The 17,824-nt window shown below is 46.9% G+C and overlaps 3 protein-coding genes; 2 read left to right on the plus strand and 1 right to left on the minus strand.

The window, feature by feature from the left end:
- Positions 1-6,287: 6,287 nt before the first annotated feature.
- GSTUM_00004670001 (uncharacterized protein) lies at positions 6,288-12,997 on the plus strand (the record flags this gene model as incomplete). XM_002836302.2 has 9 exons in its annotated part: positions 6,288-6,337; positions 6,400-6,663; positions 6,764-8,574; positions 8,656-9,051; positions 9,123-10,164; positions 10,230-10,439; positions 10,497-11,265; positions 11,413-12,642; positions 12,707-12,997. The coding sequence occupies 9 exons, from the start codon at positions 6,288-6,290 to the stop codon at positions 12,848-12,850; spliced, it is 5,916 nt and encodes a 1,971-aa protein (XP_002836348.1). The 3' UTR covers positions 12,851-12,997.
- Positions 12,998-14,131: 1,134 nt separating this feature from the next.
- GSTUM_00004671001 (uncharacterized protein) lies at positions 14,132-16,382 on the plus strand (the record flags this gene model as incomplete). Its single annotated transcript, XM_002836303.1, has 5 exons — positions 14,132-14,177; positions 14,237-14,289; positions 14,345-14,499; positions 14,573-14,835; positions 14,884-16,382. The coding sequence occupies 5 exons, from the start codon at positions 14,132-14,134 to the stop codon at positions 16,380-16,382; spliced, it is 2,016 nt and encodes a 671-aa protein (XP_002836349.1).
- Positions 16,383-17,076: 694 nt separating this feature from the next.
- Positions 17,077-17,824, minus strand: GSTUM_00004672001 (uncharacterized protein). XM_002836304.2 has 2 exons: positions 17,743-17,824; positions 17,077-17,672 (listed from the first exon to the last, which is right to left on the minus strand). The coding sequence occupies exons 1-2, from the start codon at positions 17,752-17,754 to the stop codon at positions 17,298-17,300; spliced, it is 387 nt and encodes a 128-aa protein (XP_002836350.1). The 5' UTR covers positions 17,755-17,824; the 3' UTR covers positions 17,077-17,297.

Consider the following 17,824-nt stretch of genomic DNA (forward strand, 5'->3'; position numbering starts at 1 on the left):
CTCCAAAGACACCTGGAATAACCTCCAACAATACCTGTTTACCCCCCATGGGTACCCCTTATCTATTGTCAGTGATGCTGATCCCCGTTTTACCGCCAGATTCTGGAAGCAAACCTTGACCTCCCTCGGAATAAACCACATTATGGCTGCCCCTGGACACCATGAGACTAATGGCCAAGCAGAACTAAAAATCCGCGAAGTTACGACCGGAATAAGGAACATGATCAATGAACGACAGACCAACTGGGAACCAGCCCTCGTTGAACTGGCCACATATATCAATGCCGGATTTTCAGATACCTTAGGAATGTCACCATACAAGGCAGTCTTTGGCCGCCAATACCCCCTCCTACCTACAACACTATTTAAGAACTCCTCAGTCCCTGCCTCTGATGACCATCTAAACCGCCACCAAGCAATTTGGAACGATGCCTTCCAAGCTATTAAAGCTGCCCGATTCCGAAGTACCACTACTGCTCAGAAACGACGACGCAAACATGTCCCCATCCTACCCGGTGATATGCTCATAGTACATGGTAACATGTTCATTACCAATGTTGGATGCAGCAAGAAATTGCAACCCCAGTGGCGAGGACCCTTCAAAGTCTTATCTTTTGATGAGCATACAGAAAACTACACAGTCCAGATGGATGGACGCATGTACCGCTGCAATACCGCAGTCTTCCATGCCTCTGCTGTCAAGTGATTCCACCTAAATGACAATGCCAAGTTCCCTGGAAAAACCCACTCACGACCTGCACCTATCATCATTAACAAGAAAGATGAATGGGAAGTTGAAGAAATAAGAGATCACCATCTTTGGCACGGAAATGATCAGTTCCTAGTCAAATGGAAAGGGTATCCAACGAGTGAAGACAGCTGGGAACCGCTAGAAGGACTAGAGCATGCTATGGATATGGTAAATAATTGGTGGAAAAACAACATGCCAAACGAATCCCTCCCCCCAACGATCAATTATATCACCATGTGCTGGACACCCACGATGCTAGAAACTGAGCGATGGCATGCAGAACTCGAAGCTAGAGATGGATTTTGGGCACCATACTTTGAATCAGAATTCGAAAGTAGCAATGATGAAAATCATGCTATGGAACAAGCTCTCAACAACCTTATCTAGTCCTAAATCACCATCCGAATACCATAACGATGTCAAACTATGTGGAACTCAATGTGAGGCTGCGACAACAGATTGTTGGACTGTTGTTGAACCGCGATGTTATCCAACTTGAAGACTACTTCGAAATCCTCTGGATAGACTACTGTCCTGATTGCGATCACGCTTGGGTTGATGTACAGTGTGAATCTGATATTCATGACTACTGTGATTTACCCTTCTTTGAGTCTAAATGTTTTCTTAGGATTTCTTCTTGCCCCTGGTGCGACACCTATGATGAAGAGTTTTTAGCGGAAACTGAAGCCTTTAGTTTCTCAGACTCTACTTTTGATGATTATTAGGTTTTGTTTATTTAAACAGTTGTTTTGTTTTGAGGAATGTAACCAGTACGGGTACTCGGTTATTGTTTTTGTTTTATGTTTTGTTTTAAGTATCGCTTTGATACTTGGTTTGTTTTAAGTATCGTTTGATACTTGGTTTTGTTTTATGTTTTGTTTTAAGTATCGCTTTGATACTTGGTTTGTTTTAAGTATCGTTTGATACTTGGTTTTGTTTTATGTTTTGTTTTAAGTATCGCTTTAATACTTAGTTTGTTTTAAGTATCATTTGATACTTGGCTTTGTTTTATGTTTTATTCTAAGTATCGCTTTGATACTTAAGGAGTTTTACCAAAGTGTATCGATTGATACCTTTGATTAGTTTCGTTCATGCTAGACATGAACAGATTTGTGTATTTAAAGACCGCCTGTTTCTACAATAGAAAAGGCAGACTTCGACAGACAGTATTTCAATATACTTGGTTGAACAGTTACTTCTTTGTTCCCCAGTACACCCTCGAAGCCTCCTTTAGTTCTCAGCTCTCGCCCCCTCTCTGGAAGAGCAGGCCACCTGCCAACTATCGTACTTATTACCAATAACGTGATTAGCACCCTGCAAACACGTTACAGGTGCAAAGGCAAGAAATAGTGGTATTAATTCATTTAGCCTCGGTCTTGTGTTAGGGGCTGCTTTCACACTTACGTAGGTAGAATGATGTGTTTGGCAATTGGTTGACGTTTACATTTTTATCGCATTACCTTGATGTATGTACTTGTATTTTCATCGTGTATTCGGAAGCAGGCATTAGTAAGGATTTATAGCTTAACACTACAACCAAAGATGGGTAGAAAAAGATGGGTAGAAGAATCTACTATTACTTGTATAATTTATCCTTGTTTAGGTCAAGCTTCGTCTCCTGCAGTGCATTTTAATTCAAGCGATACTACTCTTATTGTGATCATTATTGTTACCATCGGCTACAATCTCTTCCCCTACTAAGTTACACCCTTCATGTCTTCGTAATTCTGACATAATCGTTGGCACTTTTATAGTAACCGCATTCCAAATACACCATGGGAATACAAGTACTGTACTCGAGTACTGAAATAACAACGAACTATTCTAGATAAGGTTATGGTTAGTCAATACAGTAAGAGATTAAACAGTAGACAAGGATATTCGTGACATGTCGAAGATGGGTGGGATTCCACTAATCGTACCAGGGAAGAAAGTATTCAAAAATACGAGTTGTGAGTTTATATCAATCTTAGCGGTGGCACCCGGACACAATATTTATCCCAATGTTCATGTATTTCTTGAGGGGCACGAAACAGGGGGAGCTTTGCCGTTTTCTTTTCTGTACCGTATAAGTAGTACTGTGTCTTAGAGATTTTACGGTATTTTCTTTAGTATTTAACTTAGATCCTACACGCTCAAGCAACATTTGAACGTACTGTACGGTATCATACTGTTCGCTGAGTGGCGGCGAAGGCCTGGAATCAATAAGGGAAGGTTCGATAGACTTACCCACAACCCCCGGCACAAGTAGCTGTTAACCTCCCAGTTCTGATCCAGCAGCAGATCTTCGGTTTTCTTAGAAGTTATTAACATTGGTCACAGTCACAACTAAAACACATTGCTTACACTCCTGAAACCGGCTTACCGGTAGACGACCTCCCACCCGAACACCCGGACAAACACTGATTGGTGGGTTTTGTATGAGGAACCGCCTTAATTTCATATTATTTATCCTAGTTAAACCTATCCGGCGTGATCATCACAGTAGCCTCAGTTCATCCGAAAGTTTCTTATTTCGGTTTAGCTGTCCAGGTGAGGGGGGTGTTCGAGTGGCCCCAGAGACCGTCTACTCCACACTTGTAAGAACCTGGGCACCAGAGGATGATGAAATCAAGAATAGACTTTGATGACCTACCAGTAGTTCACCACCTCCCCAAGCCCTAGGTGTTTGAGGAGCAAGTTCTTGGGTATGGTAATTGAGACACTGCAGACTGATCTGCAACTACTTGTACTTCTATGGTGGGGAATACTTAGACCGCCTCAACAAGAATGGCTTCAAGTCTCAAGGGCAAGACCAAAAAGTTGGACTATCAAAGAGAGTCAATTGGGAATTAGCTGCAGAGGAGAACTTCATTGCTTTCATGTGGGAGTGGCAGTGCGATTGCTTGGGTAAAAACGAATAAATCAAGATAGCCTGTACAGAAATACTCAATTTGACGATATTATACGGTATTGTAATCCAAGAAATAGTCTACGGAATTTTTTTTTGTGAGATAAACAAATAGATCTAGTAATCACCCAGGTTGCAAATCTATACACAAGAATCTCTCAAAGAGTTATAGTTAAAATACGTATTGTATGTAGAGTGCCCTTAACACCGAATGATGGGCGGTTTAGTACTTACAGTGATGCACCGGGGTGATGGGGCGGCAGCGATGTGCCGGGGTGCTGGGGTGGCAGCGGTGCGCCGGGTCGCGGTGCGTAGCCCCTAGAGGAACTTGTTATTTACTCAGAAGAATCAAAAAAAGTATCCTAACGCGCCCCAAAGAGGCATCCAGGGCACCGCTTTCGGACCCTCATCGTGAAAGATCACTCGAATATACAACCATTGTGCACGCCGGAGGTTTAGAGGCAATGGTAAGATATCGAAAAAGGGTATAAAGCGAAAATGGGGGAATATGGAAAGGTATAGGAAGGTGTCATATAGATCGGCGGCAGAGAGTGTCATTTTGCTTATTTGTTGTATTGCTACTTGCGCCAGAAATCACTCTACCTATAATTACTCCATATATGGGGGGTCCACAGAGGAATAGTGGCGGGGCTTGGCTTGTTCACCTCAACAAAGGTACTAAAGTTCTCCTAGGCAGCTGCTAATTCAGAGGTGAACGCAAAATGCCGTGGTGATTTTAATAGTGTTGCCATCCTCAAAACATTTGAGAAACCAAACTGTCTCGAAAGAAGGAAGAAAAAAGCCCCCGGAATGTCCCAGATAGTTCGAGTCATTGCAGAAAGAAAATGGGAGCCTTCTAAGCCACTCCAGTTTTTCTTGTTCAGTCCTTCAAGTGCTTTTGGAGATGGCAATACCAATATTGTACGGTGGCGGGACCACGTGCCCGTTTCTAATGAAGGGGGGGAACGTCCTAGATGCGGAACACCGAAAGTCCATCATGGATGGCGGAGAAGAGTACAATTGGATTTGTAACAAGCTATGGTACTGGCATATGGGTACTCGTACAAATGCGGTACAAATACAAGTATGTTATACCGGTGCCGGTACTTTGCAAACAAGTTTGACACGCTGTTACCGCATTAGCAACCGACGCTCTGACTTCCAAAGCGTTGTGGGTAAAAGCTGAGACCCGCCATTCTCTCAGTAGCAAGGCTAAGCTTTTTTGAGGCTCAACCGTACTGCAAGGTTCCAAGGGGAAACGATATCGGGATGCGATGCTGCGGGGTACTGCAAGTCCGATGCCGCACTGTGTGCAAACTATGGAGCCACAATACTATTTTTATGTGATGTCATACTTTTTACGTGCTATGCGACCCGGGAGCCCTGTTTGGGTACGGCATCTGTACAATTCGACACAATGATATTAGGCTTTGTGAATCTCTCACCAAGATATCTTGGAGAATGAGCGGGTATCTTAAATTTACAATGGAACAATTACAGTACCGTGCTTGCATTATGCTGCCCCCTAGGCAGAGAGGTGCCCCGTGACAGGTTTGCCCTATAGTAGGAACTCGAATACCGTGGGTGGGCCTCACACCCGGGGGCGTTGGGTAAGAGTTGCCTTCGCCTGCGGGGTTTGGAACCGTACCGATATTTCGGACGGGAGCCGAAGGAATTAATTAATCTTTGCGGTGTTTCTCCCATATCTAGGAGAGGGAATTAGTGTGAGGCACGTTTGTTCGGGTCCTACTGGATATGGGTGATGGAGGGATTGGTTCTCTTGCCCTCCTAACCTGCTCTTGTGGGTGTCGATTGGTATGATAAACATTCCATCATACATAATATTATTTGATGATCCAGGGTGATGGCTCTGGAACTCTCTCTGGTATCATAATGTTGATGAAGAGCCAGGAAATGCGCCACACTGCTTTCGACCAGCGCGGGGTTGGATGAGGGATCGAGGGTTGTCGGCGTTTGTATGGGGTTTTAGGGTTTCAAGAGTAAGAAGTCAAGAAGCTCTACTGTATCATACCACCAGTACAGGTACAGTACTGTACAATAACGGAGTTGTAGTGACGTGTTGGTCGCGGATGCTCGTGCTGCGCTTATGCTCGGCTGCGCGGTCGAGATCACGGATGGTGAGGGATAAGAATGTTGAATCTGTGCCTTGGCCCTTGGATACGGGTGCTAGCATTGAGATTTAATGATATCACATGGGTCTCGCGGACAAGCAACGTGAGCGGCTTGGGCACCTTTGGGGGAGTGCGGCATGTCACCTCTAAATTTACCCTCCCTTCGCGTGATGCCAAGCCTATGACTATGATTCGATACTGAGTACTCGTCGTAGGGTGTTTTTAAGTGCCAAGGTTTCGCGTCCCGCACGAATCTAATTCTACTCATACCTCCACGTCCTCCAACTCCTCATCCTCCACAACCCGCCGGGCTACCACCAATAACCTGTGGTCTGTTCTCTCACTATTCCCAGATTCAGCTCTTATATTTGTTTGTTTGCTAGTTGTCGTCGTTTTTTTTTTGTTTTTTTTGGCTTCAAGCTTCACCCACCTAGCTCTCTGCCTTGAGGTCCTCTCAACATCTTCCTGGGGTGTTTGTTCGCACTACCCTCGTAAGTTTAGCCCAAGGTCGACGATGTCTGCTCCTGATGCTTTAGACGTCGAGGATATCGAGTCTGGCTTAAGGTAGGCTTCTAGGTTTTTCTCTTTCGTCTGGTTATTTGATGTATTAATCTTCCCCATTCTAGGCTCGTACACAGCCTCCCGGAACAAGTTCACTGGCTATGTGATAAGATCGAGAAACGAGATGATGGGGTAGAAGTAAAATATGAGGGGGATAAATCGCGTCGGAACCGATCGGTAACGCATGCCATGGTGCTGCTATCTTTTGCCGACCAGGAGGCAACCCAAGCCTGGTTTACGGCTGCGCTGAATGCCCAACTATCAAGGTGTCCACGCTGCGTTGAGCAGTTCTATATTTTGAAGAAGGGATTGTATAGGGAGCTGTTGGAGTGAGTCCCGTATTTATTTTCTTCTTTTCTCCTTTTCGATTTGGTGCTCTAATCTGTATTTTCCGATTTTGTCCTCTGGGATTTATTAACCCCGTTCTAGGGCCGACAACAAGGATAATGTTGATATGTTCTTTAATTTTCTTCACACTTGCGACGCCAACCGTGTGGGGCCAGTATTAAAGGAGGTTGCCAGCGAGCTCAGGAACTCGCCCACTGTGGAGTCTTGGCATCAGACATTTCAGAGTCGTGCGCAGTATAGGAACGGTGTTTACGAAGTTTTTTGCTGTCCAGACCTCCTTCGAGACCCGGAGATCAACGCGGATTTTACCGATATCTGTGCGACTCGGAAGGTATTTCCGGAGGGACCCGGAGAGGGACTGATTAGCTTTCTTTTTCGCGACGACGAGAGACTTCGGTTTCCAGTGGAACATTCCTGGAAAGAGCTAGGTCCGCATATTACCCCTGAGGTATTCGAAACCCACTTGCTGGCTACGTTAGAAGCTCAGGTTCAGAGGATGGAGGTTCAGTCTGATCCAGGGCAGCTCCAGTTATTCTTCGCTGGATTGGTAATTATTGTTCAATCAGTTTCGAAGGAGCTTATAATGAAGTGTATTTGTGGTGCTCAAAACGATCCGATCAAACTGGCTGTCAACCGAATCTCAAACAATGCCTCGTATCTCCCCGCCCTACTTGGGCTTTTCGATGCTTTAATGATACAACTTGGTTTTGAGTTCTGGGACGTTGCCCAGCCTTTGACACCTTCAGCCTTGATAGATACGCTGCTCGCGAATGGAATTTTTGCGAACCTCCTGAAGCGTGCACCACAAGATACCTCTGGGGAAAGGCTTTTGATTGGTCTGACGGGGTGGATGTCTTCCTTGGTGGCAAGTGTGAGGCCGTTGTCACGAGCCACACCCGCTGCACCCCTCTTACGGCTGCTTTTAAAAGACCGGAGCTTACCGGCTTTGTCCAAAGGTATCTGTCTTAAGGAGGGAATGAAAATACTGAGCATGACCTTGAGTGGTGTTTCTGCCCACCCCATCGAGGGCGAGGGTGGCCGAATGATCCTGCGACAAACCAACGAACTTTTCGACGAGTACACCCTTTTGGTCGTTGAAATCGCCATCTCCTTCTCCACCAGATTCAATGATCAGATCATGGCAAATCATATGGGAATTGCACAGAAAAATGCCTACAATGCTATGCTTTTAGCTTTGGAATTGGACGTCAAGGTTATGAAGACAGATTTTAGTTTACTATCGAAGAAGAAACCCGAGATCCCGCACGCCGAGACTAGCATACGAACATCGCTGTGGGATGCAGTGTGCAAAAATATTCCTATTAACCACGTTAAACTTGCCACCGATCTTTTATTGATATTTTGTGAGATCTTTGGCATTGGGAAATCTGTCCATCCGAAGGGTATTGATACCGGCAGTGAGGCGGACAGGCGTAGAGATGCATTCAATAAGGCGTTGGATATTCTCTCTCGATGCTTCGCTCGTATATTCCAACGGATAAGCCAATTTGCACCCGACAAGCTAAAAATGGTTGTGAATGGGGAGCATTCCCGGATCGCTCTTTTTGTTGGGGTTATATTTCCTCCAAAGGATGTGGCTTTTGGCGCTGAGGATATTCTGCTTAGTTGTTATGGTGTTGATAGTCGTGAAAACGCAATACACGCCATGTTTGACGAGAATCTGGCTATGGCGCTATCTGCTGTGACAGCCATCAGCCGTACGCAGGCTAAGTCCAGTGTATTTGATCTCATGCCGGCAATGATTAGGTTCAATCAGGAGATCCTCGAGGTTCTGTGTGCTCCCGACAAGGGTGTTATCTCCAATATCGACTTGGAAAACTGGACGAAGACGGCTCTCAGGGTTTATTGGGATATTCAATGGAGAGTAGTTGGTAATATTTTCAAGAGGTGCCGCCGGTGGTCACACACAGTGGGGAAAGAGGCGATGATAGAGTTTACTCGAGATTCCATAGACTATGCGACGGAGCTTTTTCGTCGGTTTTGGACGTTTGAGCAGGCGTTTCGTGCCAAAGGCCCTGACAATGAGTCTACTCGCCCCCAGCGGGAAGCGAGTTGGAGGGCAAGACTTCTCCAAGATCCATCGAAAGCCTTGGATTCCATAGCCGCTCTTCTCACCATCCAGGACATGCATCTATTGAGCTCCAGTCAGGAGTTAATGTGCAACATACTAGAACTGCTTGCCAAAGAGAATGTTGACGTCGAAGATGAGTTTGTGAACAATATGAGGCCTATTTTATTCTCGGACTCACGTGCCGGTGCACGGACGATGACAAATTTGGTTGAAGCACAAAAGGCGCAGCTCATGCATGCTTTGAGTGCGGTTAGGCCCGACTTTGCTCCGCTTGAAGGTAAGTGTTATGGTTGCCCAAATTACCACCTAAGCTCATTATTCAGCTTGCTAACGTGAATCATTTAACAGCAAAATCTAAGATTGTTGAGATATCTGACGATGAATATGACGACATTCCAGACGACGATCTCATACGAGCAAGCGAGCGGTCCCTTCGGATTGCCTCCCGAAAACAGGCTAGGCTTGACTTCCCTGTCGCCCCAACTCCTCCTACCTACGAACAAAAGCTCCATAAAGTTGGGGTATCAAAATCATCATCGATCATTGACGACCTAAGAGTTGGGACTCCCAAAGCCATTTCTGTTGTACCCAGGAATGAATTCCTTCTCAAGCGGAAAGCGGATCTAGCTGCTTCCGAAGCTGCGAAAGCTGCGCGCTTGGAGTTAAAGAAGAAAGAACAGGCGCCCGTCGTCCCTAGTTCTGACGAAGATGATAGTAGCGACGACGGTGGTGGCAATGGCTTGTTTAGACTTGGAAACTCTGTGCAACGGTCAACAAAGCCCATACCTGAGCCAAAGTTGATCGATGCTAAACCGAAGAACTTGCTCCGCCAACCTGCAGTGCCCACACGACGAGTTAAAGATAACCGCGCCCGGGTTGCACCCGACCTTTCACCCCTCTACAAACAAGTTCTTAAATGGGAATTTTTCCACGACGATGTCTTCCCCCCTGGCCTCAGTGCTACGAACTATAGCAAGGTAGCAAGTACATTTGGTTCGTATGCAGCTTATAAGAAGACTTTCGAGCCTTTACTGTTACTCGAGGCTTGGCAGGCACTCAAGCAGGCCAAGGAAGAGGCCCCTCAACCTGTAGTAAAACTCAATCTAGTGACTAGAATGAGCGCAGATAATTTCGTCGAACTCGAAATTACTATCGATGGAATGAATGAACGCAACAGATGGCTCGAGTCTGATGTTGTTCTAGTTTCTGTCGGTAAAAAACCTCTTGCTTCCAAGGATTCTCCTCACTGTCTTGCGAGAGTCCATAGCCTCAAGAAAAAGTTTCCTGGAGCGAATACTACCGAGGTACAGCTGCGCTGTGATCCTTCCCCTCAGATGGTGCAAGAAAATATGAGGAATGGAAGCACACTCTACGCTACCAGGATTATGGGGTAAGTATATCTATCTGATTCTGGTCAGAAGTTTGTCATTGCTTTTGCTAATCCCAATCTTGAAGCTTTGTACCCACAGAGAGAGAATACAGCGCCTTGATGTGTTTAAAGTATTATGATCTTGAACAGGAAATTTTAGCTGCCAAACCTTCCTCACTCGAAGAACCAACAGAGAAGCAGATAGTTCGAACCAGGGGTCTTTACAAGGTGAACGAGCCCCAGGCGCGAGCGATTTTATCCGCAGTGAAAAATACGGGATTCACATTGATACAAGGGTAATTAGTGGCGCGCATCCCCAAGCAATCCAAAGTTGTTTACTAATTCTTGAGCAGCCCACCTGGCACTGGAAAAACTAAGACAGTGGTCGGGATTGTCGGAGCCCTCTTAACACCAAAAGTCGGAAGCACAGTCATTCAAATACCTGGCTCAATGAACAAGTCTCCCAAGCCTACAACCAAGAAACTCTTAGTTTGTGCGCCAAGTAATGCTGCAGTTGACGAATTAGTCCTCCGGTTCAAAAAAGGCATCCTCACAGCAAAAGGTGAGGAGATGCAGCCAAAAGTTGTACGAATCGGGAAATCCGATGCCGTAAATTTCACTGTTCGGGATGTTACTCTGGATGAATTAGTTGAACGTAAAATGGCCCCAACGAAAGAATCAGCGAACAGTAAGAATGCCGATATGGATGAATTGAGACAGAAACATCGCGCCATTCTTGACGAGCGTGATGCAAAACTCAAACAATTAGAAGATGCAAGGGCCAAGTCGATAGATCCGGGGACGTTGCAATCTGAGATTGATAGCCTGAATGCGACCCTTCGTGAAACTAGACGCAGTTTGGACCTTAAACGAGACCAGAAGAAGGAGAGTAGCCGGAACGCAGAAGTCCTTAAACGCCGTATTCAACAGGAGATCATGGACGAGGCCCATATCATTTGTGCCACGCTTAGCGGAACTGGGCATGACCTATTGCGAAATATTAACGTCGATTTTGAGACCGTGATAATTGATGAAGCAGCCCAATCAGTCGAGCTTAGCGCGCTTATCCCGCTAAAATTTGGATGCGAGAAATGTATCCTTGTTGGGGATCCTAAACAGCTGGTTAGTTTCATTCCCGTCGATTTCTCAAGTCCGAGTTGCATGGCAACCCCAATCGGGGTTGCTGACTGCTAAAAATAGTGACGCCATTCCTTCCACCTTTTCCTTCAATGGACTCTCTTGCCCCGCATGCGCTAATCAAATATGCAGCCTCCGACAGTCTTATCCCGCGAAGCAGCGAAATTCAGTTATGAAAAGAGTTTATTTGTGCGCATGCAAGAGAACCACCCTAAGGATGTCCATCTGCTCAGTATCCAGTATCGCATGCATCCCATGATTAGTTCCTTTCCGAGAAAGCAGTTTTACGATTCCGAATTGGAGGATGGGGAAAACATGAAGGAGCTTCGAACCGAAGTGTGGCACAAGAATCCAATCTATGCGCCCTATCGCTTTTTCAACATTGCCGGGCAGGAATCCGCAGGAGGACTTCATTCGCTAGTTAATCGTCAAGAGGCCCAGAGCGCCCTCTCGCTGTACCAACGACTGACGGCTGATTTCCCGCAAACTAACTTTGACGGTAAAATAGGCATAATCACACCATACAAACAGCAGATTAACCTATTGAAAACCACCTTCCGTGATGTATATGGGGAGAATATCTGCGACACTATCGACTTTAACACCACGGATGCCTTTCAAGGGAGAGAGCGTGACATTATCATCTTCTCCTGTGTGCGAGCCTCTCAGGAGGGCGGGATTGGGTTTTTGAGCGACGTCCGCCGCATGAACGTTGGTTTGACCAGAGCAAAGTTCTCTCTATTCGTGCTGGGCCATTCTACATCGTTGATGAGGAATAGATTGTGGGCGTCGTTGGTTCAGGATGCAAAGGATAGAGGTGTATTCGACGAAGAGACTTTCGCGGAGTTCGGCTCGAATGCTAAGGGTAATCGCGCAGGGGGTACAGGCGCTTTTCGCGGATCAACCAGAGGCAGGGGAGGTCAAGCTAGAAATTCTACCCGCAACACACCCCCTCCTGTAGCGCCGAAGGTAGATCCAGATGCCATGGATATTGATGAACCAGAACCTCAAGCACCACACCAGCCAAACCCTTCTCACATCCGGCTATGCTTTGAGTGTAATCAGCCTGGACATATTGCTAACTCCTGTCCTAACCGCCAGGGCCCGAGAAATCACCCTTCGCGCAACTCGAATGGTCCCGGACCAAGGCCCATGCCTCCCGCGGGTAGGGGCAACGACCATACACAAAACCAGCACCATGAGCGTCTCCCCCAGGAACACAATCAGTTGCCTAATCAGCCCACTAGAGCACCGAAACGGCCGATTGATGGAGAGGGCGAGGTTCCTTCAAAACGCCAACATCTTGAAAATCGGCCAAGCTCGGCCAATCAAGTTACTCCCGGGCCCTCAACGGTACCAGTAGTAAGTCTTCCTTTAGCTAACCCATTTTATCGTGCTGCCCTCTGATATCTAATGCTTAACATAGACGATACGCCCACCGCACAAAAAGAAGGCTCAGCGGAGGTCCGAACCACCCGCCGTGTTTATTAATCCTAAGCGTGGGGGTGGTAGAGGCGGGCGAGGCGGTGGTGGTAGAGGGGGCGGTCAACCCTCACGGCCGAAGGGGTAAAGGAGCCTCAAATGCTAATCTATCAGCATTACATACTCGCTAACCCCTATGCAACAGTAACGACAAACAGGAGGCGGGTCAAACAATTGGGTGAAGGGATGGAAATAAACAGAACTTTACTCATAAATTTTATAGCTTCTTTTTACATTTTTATAGCTCTCGAAACATTGTTTCTATAGGGGGGGTTTTGTGGTGTCGGTTGGGTCTTAGAGGCGTACCAAGCAGCGTTCATACTTTATATCTCACATTCTCATAATCATAGACATCGTATTCCTATCACCCTTACAGTTTTTGTACTGTATATTTACGTTTCTGACTTGGAGGACCTACTCCGACGCCGCTAGGTTCTGGATGCATAGGACAGAGCTCGGATACGGGATTCTCTGCATTTGTAGGGCGAACAGTATTCTTAGATACTTCGTACCCGGGGTTCCGCCATGCCAGGCAAATAACATGATCCACATTTTGGCGATCAATTGGCCAAGTCACCGCTCAACATGTTGCATTTCCAGAATCAGAGAAGTTGTCCGGCACAAAAAAAAGGCAATGTCGGGCAACGAGTCTGTTTTTGCATTTGAAAAATAATTGGATTTGTAGGGTTTTGTGTATGGGGGGGTTGAAGCTCTCTGTTTCCCAGAGCCCGAGAATCTGGCCGAGAGATTTTCGACTTACAACTCAATTGAACATTGATGGAGAACAGAGCCATAGTGGTACCGGCAGAGTACCACATTCTTGCTGTAGACATTACACATATTGGGACTAGCCAAATACTATCGTGGGGGGGGGGTTGGGTTCCAGGAGGGTAGGGAGATAAGTATGTGTCCTACGCACCATAATATTATGTGAAATAGCACAGTTGTATTCGGACAGTTCAGAGTGCGTTTTGGGGCTTGCAGCTTACTGTAGTTGCAGATATGCATACTTGGACAGCACAATGTCTCAGCCCTTGAACCAAATAACATGTTAATGCTGGCAAGCCTCTTATTATCGGTGGCTAAATTATTTAATAGCCTATAAATACTGGAAACCTAACCTGTTCCCGCACAAATGCCAAGCAATTCAACCTTTGTTGCCGTAGCAACAAATGTACAAGTACAGCACAGTCTAATGTTGACAACTGGACAACCGCCTTGCAATTTCGGTCTTGATACATGTCGGACGGTTTATATGAAGCCCCTTCATCCACACTCTCTCCCTTCCTCCAACACCGCACATCTCCTTCGCCGGTCTCTCAACTTACTCTAACAGTTTAATCCACGGGCTTAAACCTGAACAAGTACAATGCCTCCTTTAACATCGGCGGATTACGACGTAATAGGCACTATCGGTACATCCAAAGGCTCCTTGGTTGAGTACTTGGGATGACGCATAGCTAATGGTGGATAGGCCATGGGTGTTTTGGCACCATTCGCAAGGTCAAAAGAAAGCAGGATGGGATAGTCAGACCCCCTCCCCCACTCCCTGGTAGAGAGCCCGCTGCTGATACTTTTGTAGGTGCTCGCACGGAAAGAGATTTCATACGTCAAGATGGGGAGTACCGCGAAGAATCAACTTGCTTCTGAGTTCGAAATCCTCGCATGTCTAGATCATCCGAACATTGTTAAGTACTATCATCGAGAACACATTAAGAGCGAGAGCAGCGTTCATTTGTGAGTTATTATGGCGCCATATACCACCCAGGCCCATCACAGTTGAGTAGTCGTCGCTGATTTTAGTTGTTAGATACATGGAATATTGCGGTAACGGCGATCTTAGTGGTCTAATCAAAAAAGCGAAAGAGAGCGGAAACTCGTTTCCCGAGAGTTTTATCTGGACGGTAGTTACGCAACTTACCACGGCTCTCTATCGCTGCCATCATGGGATCGATCCCCCAGAACTGAGTGACCTGTTCTCTTACAAAAACACGACTCCTCCTACTCCCCGTACCGAGAGTGAAGAGAGAGATTTAATCAAGGTACTCCATAGGGACTTGAAACCTGAGAATAGTAAGTAACACTGACTGGTCTACTGGGAATGTGTTAACTGGTGTGAAGTCTTCGTCATGGCGGACAATTCTATCAAGATCGGAGACTTCGGTCTCTCAAAAAAACTTGCACCAGGAAATATGTTTGCGGAAACCTATGCAGGAACCCCATATTACATGTCTCCCGAGATTTCCAGCGGCCGTCCTTACACGGTCAAATCTGATATTTGGTCTATGGGATGCATTATATATGAGTTGTGTACCCAAGAACTCACGTTTACTTCAAATACCCTGCCTGGCCTCATAAATCTGATCGGGAAAGGAAAATATAAACCGATTCCAGTCAGGTACTCTAAGCGTCTTCGTGACCTGGTCGCTAGATGTCTATCCGTTGATCCGGATAGCAGACCAGATTCGGCAGAACTGTTGGAAGATGAAACAATCAAGGTGTTCCGCCGTGAATTACAAATCTTGGAAGTGAGCAAATTGCTTAAGCGGCGCGAAGAGGATTGCCTCCGTAAAGAAGCGTACCTCGAAGCCAATGCGAAGACCCTAGAACAGAGGTTCATCGAAAGGAGACAGCGACTTGAGCGGGAGATCAACGGGAAGATTAGATCTGATTGGGAAATAAGGGCGGAATCAGTGATAAAGGAGAAGGTCGAAGAGGCGAAATTTCTGATGAGAGGGGAGCTAGAAGCTGAATATCGGGAGAAATTCAACCAAACTGTTGAGCTCGAAGTTCAGGCTCGAATTGCACGGATGGACTTGGTTCCAAGATCTTATGCCCTAGCTGGGGGCGAGCCATTTACAGAATCTGCATTCAACCAAAAGATCGAAGTCGAGGTACAGAAACGGATCGCACAGATGGACTTAGTTCCACGCACTACCAGCCTATCCAACAGTAACTCCCGCAGTGACTCCGGATACGCTGGATCAACAAGTCCCACCAGAGCTAATTTCCCTAATCTTCCCCCTGACTCACCAGCCGATATAATGATGGAGTCACCCTCACCCCATGCAGTTGCTACCCCGGGTCAGAAACTATCTACGGCACGGGTCCTACACGGCCCTCCTCCTAGGATGCCATTCGGTCACGTATCCTATACCTTCGCGGATTTCACTAATACGCTGTCGCATGGAGTTCAAACGGTCTGGGGCAACCAACCGGCAACACAGCCGGAGACCGAAGATAATACGAGCTCCAACCTCTTCGGAATGCAGCCTCTTAAGTCCCCCACCAATGGCCAATTGAGCTTAGCAACCAAACGCAACATATCAACAAATGCCAATGGGTCGCCTACTCGTGTTGCACCTAGAGCGAGATATGGTCTCCAGAGGGCAGAGACGACCGGAGGTGCTGTTGGTTCGGCCCGGCTAATGGCCGGCTTTGGTGTTAATGGCACCGGGTCGACCGACGATATCGCCACTGTCAAGCCAAACACGACGGGTGCTGTTAAGCCCAAGAGTTTGATCGAGATCAATCTAGAAGCTCGGCTGAAGTTCGGCCCGCCGGTCGTCTGGGCGAAGGAAAATCCTGCGGATCTTCCATCCCCGTTCAAAAAACCGTGAGCCAACACAACCTCTCGGTTCCCACAAGTCCGGTGGTCTGGTGTCTCTTTAATGTTCCCATTTCTTACGGCTGTCCTGTTTATTCTTTTATCAACACAGCCTTACACATCAACCAACGTTAGTGGGGCAGACTACGGCCATCACCACTTTTTATCAAAGTTTTATCTTGTAATGTTCTAGGGGTGGAGTGAGAGGAAGGGAGTGGAGTAATTTCTTGGTCTGGGAGATCGGAGTCCTTTCTTATACTAAATGTACAGATGTTTTCTTTTCCTCTTTCTTTTGGGGTGTTTTTTCGGTTTTTTGTATTATTGTATACCTCGTTTGTTCGGCGTTGGGGGTGTTTTATTAAACCCCTCTTTCTTGTCACACTTATACTGCACTTGTGCGGTTGTACGATTTGGTCCCTTTGTACTATATGGCTTGAACATTGTCCTACTTTCTAGGAGTAACTAGGAAATTTATAGCCCTCGAGGGCGAAGTGGATACATAGATGATTGTAATGCTGTCTAGCTTATTTTTTTCCCCTCCTTTTTCCCCCCAGTGTTGGGGATATTAAGGGTAGTAAGTAGGATTGCAAAATCCCATGAATATCTATTATCATATGCTAGTATATCAGTCGTTAGGTATTGTGTGGTACAGATCTGCCCCGGCTTTCGAAGCGTTTTTCGTAACTGGCACTCGCTCGGCACGCATATTTGTGGTTTCAATAGGACCAGAAAGCTCCCATATGACCCCCCACCTCTCTGAACATGACCTTAGCTACTAATCGTGTTACCATGCACAGTAGGTCGACGGCAACACTTTCGAAGCGAAAACAGACGGGAGAACAGCCCTCGACTTGCAAGACAAGACCCAAACCACTCCGCCAGCATACCAGCACACCAGCACGCCACAAATACCACCCACCTCCAACCCTTAACTCCCCGGCAACGTCTCCAACAACCTCAAAACGGCACCTTCATCCCCCCCGACCACCGCCCGTCCATTATTCCAATCGACCAGAAGCGGCCTAACCATCCTCCCTGCCCCTCCCTCCTCCTCAACCTTAAGCATCCTCGCCGCATCGTCTTCGCTCCTCGCACCAGGGACCACCTCCCCAACCCTGCTCTTCCCGGTGAACTCCAGTATCGACGCCAGCTGCGTTGGCGTCGGTACCGTGGGCGCCTCAACGACGTCGAGCTCAAAGGACTTTTTGTGCGCTGCTGGGCTAGAGCGTAGGGTTTCGAGGATGCGCTTTGAAGCGGCGGAGGCGGGGGCGTGGAAGAGGGTTAGGACGTCGAGGGTTTTGCGCTGGTTTCCGTCAGTTTGGGTCTCGGGGGGGAGTGCAGCGGAGTGGAGTGCGAAGGGGGGGGGGTGATACGAAGCGGAACATTGCAGTTTTTGGTGAGTTGATTTTGTGGGTTGTTGATCGTTTGGTGGATTGATGGTGAGGTTGTGGGATG

This window comes from Tuber melanosporum (genome assembly GCF_000151645.1).
Source record: "Tuber melanosporum whole genome shotgun sequence assembly, scaffold_14, strain Mel28".
Lineage (NCBI taxonomy): Eukaryota > Fungi > Ascomycota > Pezizomycetes > Pezizales > Tuberaceae > Tuber > Tuber melanosporum.